The 13,471-nt window shown below is 40.9% G+C and overlaps 1 protein-coding gene across 4 annotated transcripts in view; it reads right to left on the bottom strand.

Annotated features, from left to right (window-relative positions):
* Positions 1 to 13,471, bottom strand: part of RALGAPB (Ral GTPase activating protein non-catalytic subunit beta) — a 60,466-nt gene that overhangs the window by 41,772 nt on the left and 5,223 nt on the right. For all 4 annotated transcript variants that reach the window (XM_035121874.3, XM_035121875.3, XM_035121876.3 and 1 more), the window contains exons 2-7: positions 7,735 to 7,950; positions 6,544 to 6,746; positions 4,906 to 5,069; positions 2,853 to 3,039; positions 1,644 to 1,775; positions 305 to 483 (exon numbers count right to left, since the gene is read on the bottom strand). In XM_035121874.3, coding sequence (XP_034977765.3) covers positions 305 to 483; positions 1,644 to 1,775; positions 2,853 to 3,039; positions 4,906 to 5,069; positions 6,544 to 6,746; positions 7,735 to 7,920 — 1,051 coding nt within the window. In that variant the 5' untranslated portion in view covers positions 7,921 to 7,950. The remainder of the gene's footprint in view (positions 1 to 304; positions 484 to 1,643; positions 1,776 to 2,852; positions 3,040 to 4,905; positions 5,070 to 6,543; positions 6,747 to 7,734; positions 7,951 to 13,471) is intronic.

Below are 13,471 nucleotides of genomic sequence, written 5' to 3'. Positions count from 1 at the left end.
GGGCCTCATTGCCCCCAAAGCTGTTCATCCAAACCTATTTTGAGATTGTGGGGTTGGATAGCTGAGAGGGGCAGATGGCACCAGAATTGGGAGCACAATTTGGTCCAGAAGTCACTGGTTCCCAACTGATGAAAATAGAATACAGTTGCTGCACAGATGACAAGGAGAACATAATGATTAACACAAACAGTCCTGCAGACAAACATCTGAAATAGTAGATGTACCGATACAAAGTATTAACATCTATTTAAGTTGCTTACAAAAGGCAAGTAACATCCTATAAATTAAGAGTAGAAAATGTTACCTAAAAATGCATCCACTAAGCAACTGATCCCACGCATAGCACGAAAGAATATTTGAGGCAGATGTTTAAGGCAGGGATACTGATTCAATTCCTGAGCCATTCCACTCACATTCAGGAACTGTTCCTGAAATTTGGGGGTTGAGCTTATAATTGCTGGATTACTCAAATCCACAGGATTACTACAAGGGAGAGAAAAGACTCTGTTTAATCATAATGCATTTAACAGATGTAAAAAGTATAATATACTAAATATTGAAATTTTTAAATGTTCATTTTTTTAAAAAAGCTCTACTACGAGTTAGGATGTCGAAAAACAAGCAACTTTTATAAGATTAAACAGACCAATTAAAAGATAGACAAATCATTGTACTATGTTTGCCACTTTTGAATATTCCACAAGTATCCACTTCCTATTATTATTTAGCTACCTTCTCTCACACTACTTTTCAAAGAAGTTGACAGCATCCGTTTATAAGAACACTACACCCAGCAAACAAAAATGTCTTTTGCAAATTAAATTTGCTATTAGCAGCAGTTACCCTGGGGCACATGATCTTTTCCTCCAGCTGAGGAGTATGAAATGAGACAGTATTGCGAGACCCCCATGCAACTGGAGAGACAAGGAAGCACTATAAGGTACATTGTTGTTGTTTAGTCGTTTAGTCGTGTCCGACTCTTCGTGACCCCATGGACCATAGCACGCCAGGCACTCCTGTCTTGCACTGCCTCCCGCAGTTTGGTCAAACTCATGTTCGTAGCTTCGAGAACACTGTCCAACCATCTCGTCCTCTGTCGTCCCCTTCTCCTAGTGCCCTCAATCTTTCCCAACATCAGGGTCTTTTCCAAGGATTCTTCTCTTCTCATGAGGTGGCCAAAGTATTGGAGCCTCAGCTTCAATATATGTATTGCTTTTATGTATAAGGTACATAAAAATAGGTTATTCAGCATGTGGAGCTGCTAAATTTCTGAAGGGAACCAAAATGAAGGGTATACAGAATTGCAAACGAAAAGTATTTGAAGCCATGAGTGAAATGTTGAAGGGTAAAACTGTACATGATATTCAGGAGAATAGTTGAAGACAAACAAGTATCAGGTACTAATTTCCAAAATGACTATCACATGCAAGCTAGACAGATCTAGGAACTGATCCTACTATGAGTTGGATCTTGTCATAGGCACCTGCGAAGCATTATCTGCCACAATATTATACACCCCTTCCACAACTAGGGCATCTGATTCCAATAAACCACACTCCCAAGAGGACTCATTCACATATATAACGTATCAAATTTTAATATATGCGCTAGTAACATTGCATGCTTTTTGTTATGTACAGTACCTCAGCATATGTAAAAAGCGAAACCAAGTCTGGGCAACACACTCATTATCCATTTCAGGAGGAATCAGACTAGCATCTTCATCAGGGATTTTAAAAGGTGGGAATGATGGCCCGTATGTAAAACGCAGCAATCTGGAGGAAAAGTCAGACTATCGGTGAGTTTGAAGTTCTGCACGATTTCACTCTGCCTAATTATAAATGATGCATCCATATTTCATTGGAGATATCTGCTTCCCTCTCACTATGGTGAAGCATGGGGCTTCCTCCAGGTTGGAATCCACCTCACTGGTGGAGGCCAGTGAAGAGAAGCCCATGTGTCACCCTAAACCATTCCCCAGCCATCACCATGAGATACTACATTTTTGACATGTGGTTTGCCCAGAAAGTATGCCATTTTCAACCTAATAAAGAGTTGAATTAATGCTGCAGTTCCCGCCTCCAAAAAAAGCTTATTCCAGATACAAATAGGGACAGCAGAGAAACCAAAATATGTGCAAAGAAGTGTTTTGTGCAAGTGAGACACAGAGCTTGTCATTTGCTACATACAAAAGTGACAAGAAACAGCCATACCAGAAACAAATACCGTCTGGTTATGCCAGTTGTCAAAGAGTTCACGCTTTGGACCAGGATGTTAAACAAAGGAGAGCAAAAATGTTGAGAGCATTCTGTCAGCCACTGCCTTTCATTAAAATAAGATCAGATAGCTTGGGTCTATTTCAGGTCTTCCTTAAAAATAAACACACACACACACTGCAAAGAGCTCCTTCTCTCCACCTCAGTTCATTGGCCAACACTGATGCCAAGTTCTCAATGAGCTGGTAATCCCGAGCCAGAATGCAGGCTTCTCCCTGACATGACAATTTACTATGTGCAGCCATCCATTTTAAATATATGGTGGAGCATTCAATCATAGGAGCTCTGACCTATATTTTGAAATATTACTTCCCAGGCACAGGTTTTTGCCACCTCGGTAAGAACTAGGCCCAAGGACAAAGTTCATAACTTATTTTTAATACATGGGGCACAGTCAAACATAGTATCTGAGAGTGAAAAGCAGTCCCCCTTTTTCTGTAGCAAAATGATGGACTTGTGAGGGTGAAGGGAGAGATTCTACTAAAATACACTACATAAAAATGGAAATAACCACATTATTAGTGTACAGTGGCAGTCTGACATATGGGGGGGGGGGAGCAATAGGTTTTCAGCTACCTGGCTGTAAGGGCGCAGATTACTTTGCTCCATTGCTCCACCACTGCAGAATGATGCCTCCAGTTTGCTACCATCTCTTTGGCAGTTTTCCAATAAGGTGGTGTGGGGAAGCACCGGGAACAAGCTAACAACCAGACTTCAAACAGCACACCAATCAGCTTCTCTGCCAAATTCTCAGCAATACCACCTACAAAAGAAATAAAACAGAGAAAGGGGCTTTAAAAAATACCTGTGAGGTTTCTTTTTATCATCATTGAAGAAGAAATTTCCAAATATTGCTTGGAGAAAAACAGCAATTGGATATTGGGGATCTTATCAAAATAAGCTGATGTGCAAAGTGTAAAATTATTTGAATGGATAAGTAAAGTTAAAATTATCTAGGGTTTGTAGAATTTCCGTGATTAAAAAGAATAATTACCTCAAATCCAATTCCTATTTTTAAATACCGGTATTAATCTAAAAAAAGTACGGTAATTCATATATTAGGTAAAGGTAAAGGGACCCCTGACCATTAGGTCCAGTCGTGACTGACTCTGGAGTTGCGCGCTCATCTCGCATTATTGGCCGAGGGAGCTATAGCTTCCAGGTCATGTGGCCAGCATGACTAAGCCGCTTCTGGCGAACCAGAGCAGCACACGGAAACGCCGTTTAGTAGCTGACAAAAAAGGTATGTCTTTTTTTTTCTCCCTGAGGCCCACTATGACCAGCTTTTTAACAGACAAGCAATCAATAGAGAGTTGGTACTTAATTGCGTGGGACAAATTACTCTGACTAAGCCGCTTCTGGCGAACCAGAGCAGCGCACAGAAACGCCGTTTACCTTCCCGCCGGAGCAGTACCTATTTATCTACTTGCACTTTGACGTGCTTTCGAACTGCTAGGTTGGCAGGAGCTGGGACCGAGCAACGGGAGCTCACCCCGTCGCAGGGATTCGAACCGCCAACCTTCTGATCGGCAAGCTCTAGGCTCTGTGGTTTAACCACAGCGCCACCTGGGTCCCTCAATTCATATATTATTAGATGGCAAAAGTTAACACAGCTAAAGATCTATCGTAGAGAACATCAAGAACACTCTATAGAATGTTCTTGCACTTAAAAATGTAAGTATTTCAAATTTAAGAACTGGGAGACAAAAAAAAGAACAATCTAACCAGATGAAATATGGGAATGGATGTGGGGGGAAAGATCCTGTCTTAATTTATGCATGAATTCCAAAGCAATGCAGCACTGGTCACTATATGGCAGCCATAATTTATGCCTAAAGATTGTAAATTTATTAGAAAACAGTAACAAGTGGATGCACACTTTCCCAGCTTCTCAGTGCTAGACAAGATCCCCCCCCCCCGGTTGCAGCCACCATCCCCCTGCCTGTCAAGCCCTGTGCCCCTTCTTTCTGAGCAAGCAGGCTTCAAGGGAAAGCAGGCAGAGAGGCAATATGTCAGGTCTGTGCACTGTTGTTTGAAGGCATATTGAATAGCTTTTAGGCTACATCCAACTTAGCAGAAAGAGGGATTTTTTGCTCGTTAGACTCTGAATGGCCAAGGCTCTCCAGGTACCTTGGCCATGCAGCTATCAAACAATCATAATCTTTCCTCCCATTTTCGAAGTTGGGGAAGAGCACTGCACAACTGCTGGCACAAGCTGTGCCTGCTACTTCAGCTTCACCATTACAAAAAAAAAGATGGCTGCTTTTCAGAGGGCGGCTCCATTCCCCATGACAGTGTTGAAGCCTAGAAATCACTGCCTAGAGCATCTCTGAATGAATAAACTAGAGGGAGTAAAAGGGCCTTAGCAACAACATGTCAGCAAAAGCGGCATCTGCTTTAAATGGTAATAGAAATGGAAGTATCATTCAATTCCTGCAGCAATTCCAAATTAAGAATTTAAACAGAATCAGAATTGGAGAATAATTATTTCAACGCCATCCATTTCATGACAATAGTCCCTCTAAATTTTGAATGGTAGGAAAGAAAAAAGATAAGGTTCTTAAATTGTCACACTCAGGCCAAAGCCACACACTATAAACAGTTAAGGGGAAAAGGTAAAGACCCAAACCTTGCACTGTTGGAGCTGCCAGTAGAATATCATTAATCTGTAGTAGAAACAATAATAAAACCTCCCATGTTTCTCTAGACATAGTGCTTGACTCACGAGCCAATTTCTGGACAGCTTTCAAAACTTGCAGACATAGTTTAATCTGACTGGAACCCTGATCCTGCCTGTAAAAGAAGAAAAATATTACTTATGCCTGCATAAATAGAGTACTCCCCCACCGCTGTCAAAGATAATTTAGACAAGAGATTGGAGGCATTCTTACAATAGATGTTTTGCACCTCTAATAAGAATTGTTTTTAAATGAAGCTGGAGCTATCTTCATGCAATCTTAGAAAAGCCACTCATCTTCAAAAGATTTGCAAAACATCTAAATTCACAATAGACCAGTATAGTTTGTAATCCACCAGGTTGAACACAAACTACCAATCCCATATAGTGGGCCTAACAGGAGAACAATAAATCTCCTGTTCTCACTTGTCCAGGACAGGCAGGAGCTACTCCTGTGGGCCAGAATACATGAGTGTTGGTTTGCATTAGGCTTGTTCAGGCTTGAGTTGAGGTAGCCTTATTGCAAATATAGTAAATTGTATCAGCTGAAGTGGATCCCGAAGGGCAGCAAAATATAAGTAAATGAATTGTGATGCTTGCATGCCAATATGAAAGCTGCCTGCAGCTTGTTTGCTCTTTGGTGGCCAGTGGCCAGCAGACTTCGCTAGAGCCAACAGGCAATGGATTGCCCTGACATTCACCCCCTGTCTACAGGGAAAACTGAATGGCAAACAGATTCTTGTTCTGCTTCTTGTTCAAGCCACTAGGCAGCCCTAGGTATCCCAATTGCCATGCAGTCTGTACAGAAGACACTGAAAATGCAGAGTCTGTGTTTCTGCATACCACAAGTACATCTGTGCATTCATACTGTTCACAGGACAATGGTATTCAAATTGCCTAATGCTCAGGATAGAGATTAATCCACATACTTAAAGCAGAAAGGCCATAAAAACGCACTTCCCTCCACCCTTATGATGTACCCAAAGCAAGAATTAATGCAGATGACCATTATATTCGAGAGTAACAAAATATTGTTATTGATAACCTATTTTTTAGGGACTGTTCCCAATACTTCAAAATGTGTAGGGTATAGATTTTTAGAATAAATATTTTACATTCTCAGACAGCTTTCTTTTCTCTGTTCGTGGATTCCTGCTGCAGTAGAGACATACATTTTGCTTTTTTGTTGCTCAACAAATTTAAATGTTAACAAAAACAAAAAGGAAAGACAAATAAGCTTAAACTTCAATTGCACAAAATCCAGCAACAGAGATATGGGCATATAAAATTTGGATAATTTCAAAATGAACTTTTTATTCCAGCTTTGACATCTTCACCAGAGAGAGCATGCAACCTCTCAAATCCTTTTCTTTTTTTGCAGCTGCAAATCATGGACATATGCTTTCTTAAATACACAAGTATTAAAATCCAACCTCCAAAACAGCAGATTATGGGGCTCTTTTACCCTCCATGTTAATACAACAACAATTTTTTTAGCTACACTTCTAAATAAATGTCTGCTGGCTACTATTACACTTGGCTTGTAATCATGCTGCCAACATGAAATAATTCACTCTCTGCTGCTCTTACCTCGGTACAAATAGATTTTGTAGATGTTTGAGAATGCTCTGAATATAAAGGTTTGGTTCTTTAATAACAGGTAGAGGAATTGAGTCCTTAGGAAAGACCAGAGCCATAATCCAGTCTGTATACACATCAACACAGTGCTTTACAGTATCACCATCTAAAGGGAGGGTCAGTCCATAACAAACTACCTCCATGGTCCATTTTACCTAAGAGAAGAAGAAGTGGAAAGTTACATGACCATATTTTTAACGTGTCCCAATTTGGTCTTCCAAATGAAAACCGGCACCACAATACTATTAACACTAGAAATACAAAGGATACACAGTAAGAGATAACAGAAAATTCATCCTCTAACAACCGTATTATTTTAAATCTAGAAATACCATAGCATGTAGGCTTGGACTCTAAGATCCACCCGACTTTGGATCTTATACATGTCTACTCAGGAGTAAGTCCCACTCAGCTGAAGGGGGCTCCCAGTTAAGTGGGCACAGGATTGTTTTCTGTACCCTCATGCCCCACATACACTTGAAGACCTCAAAGAGCCTCTCGAGAAAGTAGGACCTACCCAAATAACATGAGATGGGATTCTGTTGGGAGAATCACCCAATATCAGGTAGATCATAAACTTCCTTAAGTTAAGTTGCCTTGACATTCAAGCCAGGCTGATCATGCCTATATTGTGTTGTGTGAGAGATAAGGTGCTTGCACACAGAGTTGCTGGGCCACTTTTTATGGTTAAACCCTTACAGGACGACTTCCAACATATCAAATATAATGAGCACTACATCTAACTAAATTACTGCCATGTAAAACAGCTTGCAAACCTGTGGTCCTTCAGATGGTGTTGGACTCCCTTCAGTACCAGCCAGTATGGCCAATGGTCAGGGATACAAAAGGTAGTCCAGCAACCTCTAGAAAGCCATAGGTCCCCCATCCCTACCATAAAAGAACAGTGCAATCAACAATAAAATACCAACAAACGCAGCTGTATAAGCAACACACAGTCTTACAAAAGAAAGAAAAACGCTTTTAAAGTATTTCAGCACCGAATCAAACCAGAACATCATAGAAACTATAAATGAGGAGGTTGTTCTAAACAAATGGGTCTTTATAGCCCTCTTAAATGCCTGTAATGATGAGACTACCTGTACTTCAACTGGGGAACTACAGGTTTTGCAGATGTATACTCACTTCTTTGTCTGTTTTCAGTAAACTTTCACTGCCAGCTGCTGATGGAGCATTCAAGACTTGGCCAAGGGGACGCACAACAGCATTTGCCACTTCTCTCCCCACATTGTCAGGATAGCTGTGAAGTACACTGGTGTGACCCTTATCATTTTGAAGTACAAGATGTAGGGACCTCCACTCTGAGTACATAATGCCTCTATACTGCAGAGTAGACTGTACCTGGAGAGGGGGGAAGGATAAAATAAGACTTAAAATTAATTTTAATTGATATTACTTTGGTTACAAAGGACACTGTTTCCGCAAAATATAGCCATGCATATTGCAAACACTTGGCACTAAGAAGTGCAACCCTTAGCCCAATGAAACGTATTGTTTTTCATGTGCGGATGCATATCTTGCAGTACAGAAGTTGCTGTTATTTTGCCACCCCTTGAACTTTTATCAGCTGACATAACTCTTCCCACTCACCATGGTTTATCCTTCAGTTTGCTTTAGTTGGAAAGCAGAACCAGCAAGCCTCTCTTACACTTAAGAATGTGCTTTTAATAGTTACTTTCCATTTTTATCCAGATTGTAACTTTGGTTCCTATTATGCCCACTGGAAACAGTTCATGCAGCTGACAACACTGTAGTGCAATAATATTATTGTAGTGTCAGAGAATGTTGGCACTTCTTTCTCAACTATCACTCAGACCAGCAAAGAGCTTGAAATCTCTTCCGTGCAGAAAGCCAGGCACTTCCACAAGTTTGCCATGGTGATTGGTTCTCATCACACATTTTAGCTTCACATTACTGAAAAATACTCAGAAGAGGCAGCACAGAAAAAGGAAGAAGTTGAACCTCAAAGAGACAGCAGTGCACCATGTATCCCATGGAGGCAACTCCAAGCACCCCACACAAAATAAGTGCATGCTAAGGAGCAGGCTAAGGTTAGGAGATAGACTTCATTCTGTATGTTACGTGAGTATTGCACTTTTAGGAGGCAGTTGCACATGACCTTCCACGTTTACCTTGGTTCTTCTCCCCCTTGCTGCTGTCCTGGGTTTCCCACAAAGGCCTATAAACCCTTCTCAAAGGCTAGACAGTGCACCCAGTTTAGTTGCCCACATTGAAGTAACTTCAGAGAGACTATATGGGAAGATGCAGTTGCTGCCATATTGAAAAATGAATGAAGGCTCTTTTATGCTGTTTTCAGTCTACATATGTTATTTGAGTATTTCAACTGAGGGGGGTTGTGGTTATTTTTGCTTTTGATGTGGTTTGCTGTATACCGTTAGCCCCTTTAAGCCATCTCCATTGAACCGGGGAAATGAAATAGAAATTTTAGTACTGTATAATGTACCGTAGATATAGAGAAGCATTGTAAAGCACCCTGGAATATTTATGAGGTGTGGTATATAAATGCCATAAATAAATAAAGAGCTGCTTTGTTTTGGCTTTAAGCCTTAGAAGAAACACTAGCTAATAGTTAAGGAAAGCTATTAAAATGGGATAATATGCCAGTGAATTTGCATTCACTCCAATAGAGTGCTGTATATAAAAGCTATAATGCATGTGTAGCATGGCCTACACCAGGCATCCCCAAACTGCGGCACTCCAGATGTTATGGCCTACAACTCCCATGATCCCTAGCTAACAGGACCAGTGTTCGGGGAAGATGGGAATTGTAGTCCAAAACATCTGGAGGGTCGAAGTTTGGGGATGCCTGCCCTACGTTATGCTAGACATGGTCTATGCAATGATCAGCAGAACCTCATGAGTGCTGCATCGTATCCATGGAAAATGTAGCACAGTGACCAAATGTATTACAGTAGGTTATATACAGTACCTGGAACTTCACAAACAGCTCAACTAGTCATTTTGTGTTTCACGTGCTTATGCAAAAGGATATCTCTGTGATTCTGGTAGTCAAGTAGCGTGTACACATGCTACATTAAGAAAGCTGGTCTCAAAGAATGCTAATAAGCTGTGTTCATTCAGTGCCAGTCACTATGTTGACATAAAACTGGTTAACTTCTAAATATGGAAGTGGCAGAACTCAGGAATCCTTGGAACTTGCATCTTCCAATCTGGAAGCTCCAGCCCCTAATCTCAAGTGTATCTAAGCCTGCTCACTATGCTAGGCCATGTATATTAGAGAAGGAAACATATCAGAGGTACTATTTCCCCTACAAGTCTAAAAGAAAAATCTGTAGTAGTGAAATAGACATCTATTCAAGAGAAGAAGAAAATCTATCTTCCACTCAGCACCAAAAGGAAAGAGTTGGCAGAAAGTGGGCTTTCAAACAGGACTGCCATAAAATAGGGAGGTGTGTATAAATAACATTTATCCACAGGGGGGAGGGAGCTGAACTAAAATTCTTTAGCAATATAATCTCCTCCCACAAATATATTCTTTCACCTTTATCACAGAGAAAGTACTGTATTCAGAACTAAGCTGATATGTTTAGAAGGATATCCTCCACTCCCACACACTTCCTAAGGAATCAACTTTTATTTCCTGGACAAGAAAATGGCTTACAGCTAGAAATTTCCTGAGTGGAAGAATAGGAAACGGTCACATGCTTGCCACTTCTCTGTCAGAAGTACTGTACATTGAGATGGTAGACATTTCAACTAGTTCAGGATAATGAAGTACTGTATAAAATGCTGCCTTCTGACAAGGAGAGAGGAGTCCCACCTCCAGCGGATCACTAAGGAGCAGGAGTAGACTTAGAGCAAGAATATTCATTTGGTCCAAGGTGGGGGAGCAAATTAAGACATTAACTAGGGGGAAAACCTTTTTAAAAAATTTCTTCTGCTTTGTACTTGCTGTCCTACTTGCAACCACTTCTTTTGGTTTTCATATGCATTTCTCAGATGAGAGGAGTCAGTTGTAGACAGGAGAGCTAAGCCTGTCATCTCTTTCTCTCTTTGAAGCCAGCTACTGTACTGTGATCCTTGAGTCTACAGTTGCCTCATTCTTCTCCACTCCCACTCTTATTCTTAGCAACTTCAATATCCATTTTGTCTCACATTCTGAATCTTGTTCAGCACTTTCTCACACAAGTTCTTTTGCTTTCACCCACTCTTCTATACACCAATTTATTCTGCTCACTACATCTTAGAACAGCGTTGGCAAAACAAGACTATAGGCCTGACCCAGTCTGCCTAATCTTTTGTTTTTATGTCCGCTAGTCCCCAAGTCAGTTTACCAGTGGCACAGAATGAAACACCACTCCATCAGCCACCATTGATCCAAGTGCTCCATAAACAGTATAGGGTGCTCAGACATTTCCTAAGAACTCCAATCTGCTCAGACCAATGGTGGCTAAAGGAAAGGAGCTTTGTTCAGCATCATCACCAATGGTAAACTGGGCTGGGAGCTGGAGGGTAGCATCACAGTGCTGGGCAGGGCACAGTGGTTTAAACCTCTCCACCCAGCCGTGTGCCACAATAGGAAATAAAATACTCCATGCTCCTCACAAATCAGCTGGCATGCAGGAAGGCAGAGGATTTGGTCTAAACATCCCTGAGTGGAGGGTGTGACAATGAGGAAATGTGACCCTTAGACCAAAAAAGGTTCATCACCCAGTCTAGATCTTGCAATATGAAGAAATGAATTAATTGTTAGTCTTCATTCTGCTCGTTTTCCTCTTTCAAATCAATTTGTTTGCTTTAATTTCTGACATTTAATTTTTCCTCTAGGGGTGTATCCAACACTGTGCACTAATGCAACACATCTTCCTCTTCCTCCCCTGTGCATCCTAAAAATATGCTCCAGAGTGTGCTCCAGCTGTCTGAAGTGGATTTGAGAGTTGGGGGGGGGGCTGCAGGGGAGATGGGGAAAGTTCTGCTGCACAAGCAGAAGTCTGCTGCACTAGCAGAACTGCAGTGTTGGACACGTCCCAAAGTTTCTGAACCATTTGAGAACTTCATTTTATACACTTGGCTATCTGTGGGAACTCATCAGTCTTTTCTCTTGCAATCTCCTTATTCTGCAGTTGTGTGTTCTGAATGGTCACACATTAGACTATTTTGCTCTGGTTTCCATCATACAACTGATATTCTACTTTAGCAGTCTCCCTTTTTATCTTATTTTTATTCCTACATCAAAGCTGCTGAATATCTCTGCAAATCTCAGGAACTCCACTAATTATGATTTCATGCTTTCATTCTGCTCACGTGCTTTAATTCTAGACAATATTACTCATCTCACCTTATTTTTATCAGTAAAAGTTCTGTCTTTAACTATGCTCTTCTTCATTGGGTTGCAATATTCTGATATAATTCTCCATCATTCTTGCTGAATCTTCATTCTCCTTTTGCTATCCTATATAATAAAGTGCAAGTGTCTCTGCGCCCAGTCCCTGTGTCCGTGGGATTGCGCTACTGTGCATGTGCCCCACGGACAGCCGTTGGGACTTGGAGTGCAGAGATGGAGCGCGTTGGCTGGTGCGTAAGGGAGCTCAGCCTCTCGGCGTTCGGAGCAGCTCTTGCGAGAGAATCCAGAGGACACACGAGATAGCCCCGTGCTCGCGAGCGAGCTCTGTCTCCACGCAGGCGCACGAGCGAGCTCTGTCTCCACGCAGGCGCACTCGCGAGGCTGTTTCCCCTGATACTGTATTTAAAAAAGCCTTCTGAATCCTCCACCTCCCTAGAACTGTTATTCTTTTTCTATTCTCTCTTTCATTCCTACACTTCAACAACCAATGCCTCAGCTTAGTTTCTCAAATTCCCCTTTTGACACTTCCCAATCTGGTTTTTGCTCTGTGTAAACTGAAGTTTTAATTTTTTGAATTTTTTTAAATATTTTATTTAGATTGCAAAAATTATAAGGATTACAAGAATTACAAGACAAAAAACCAAAAATACAATAAATAATATACAATATATATAATTTATTATATATAATATGATAAAAATACATAATACAAATCAAATACCCAAAAGAAATTATCACCCTTCCAATCACCACCACCGCCCAACCCACCACCCTCCCCATAGTGCTTTCCAGCCTTTCATATATTGCGCTATTATGTTCTGAAGTTTTAAAACTGCTTTTCTGTTTAAGGTATCCTCAAAATAGCATACAATAAAACAAAGTAGCAGAATTTTCAAAAACCATGTTGCTTTGTTAAGAAAAGACAGACAAGATTAAATTTTGAGCAGCACAGAATGAAGCAAAATCAGCCACAGAAAAAGTCAGCCTCATCAAAACTACAAAATACAGGAAGGACAACTAAAGGACATGTTAAAGGACAGAAAATAGTGATGAAAAATTAAGAGGAGAAGGAGGAAGTTCCAGAGTCTGGTTGCTACAACTGAGAAGGCACTGTTCCACATTTCCAACTGCACTTCCCAGCTGCAATAGTGGAACACAGAACAGGACCTCCCCAGGTACCTCAATAAGTGGGATCATTAGAACATGTAGTCCTTTAAATATGCTAATTATAAATTGGCTAAGACAAACCTTGGTTACAATTCATGGTTAGTCTGGAGGGAGCTTAACCTTCAGATGACATGATAAGCCACACTATGGTTTAGCACAGCAGTGAAATGACTGGAGAGGAGCAAAGTGGCCAGAATCTGCCCTGTGGGAACCCATAGGTTTATTATGCATTACCATTATTTGGCTTAGCATGACATGCAACACAAGCCCATCTGCTTCACAGTCTTCCTTTACTGACTCAATTAAGTTTCACTTTACAAGTATTTTCCTGATCTTACCCCTTATCTGTCTTAGTTACATTTTCCTTTC

This window comes from Zootoca vivipara, chromosome 7, assembly GCF_965207765.1.
Source record: "Zootoca vivipara chromosome 7, rZooViv2.hap1.1, whole genome shotgun sequence".
NCBI classification, from domain to species: domain Eukaryota; kingdom Metazoa; phylum Chordata; class Lepidosauria; order Squamata; family Lacertidae; genus Zootoca; species Zootoca vivipara.
Note: the sequence above shows the minus strand (reverse complement) of the source record. Positions and strands in the feature narration are given on the sequence as shown.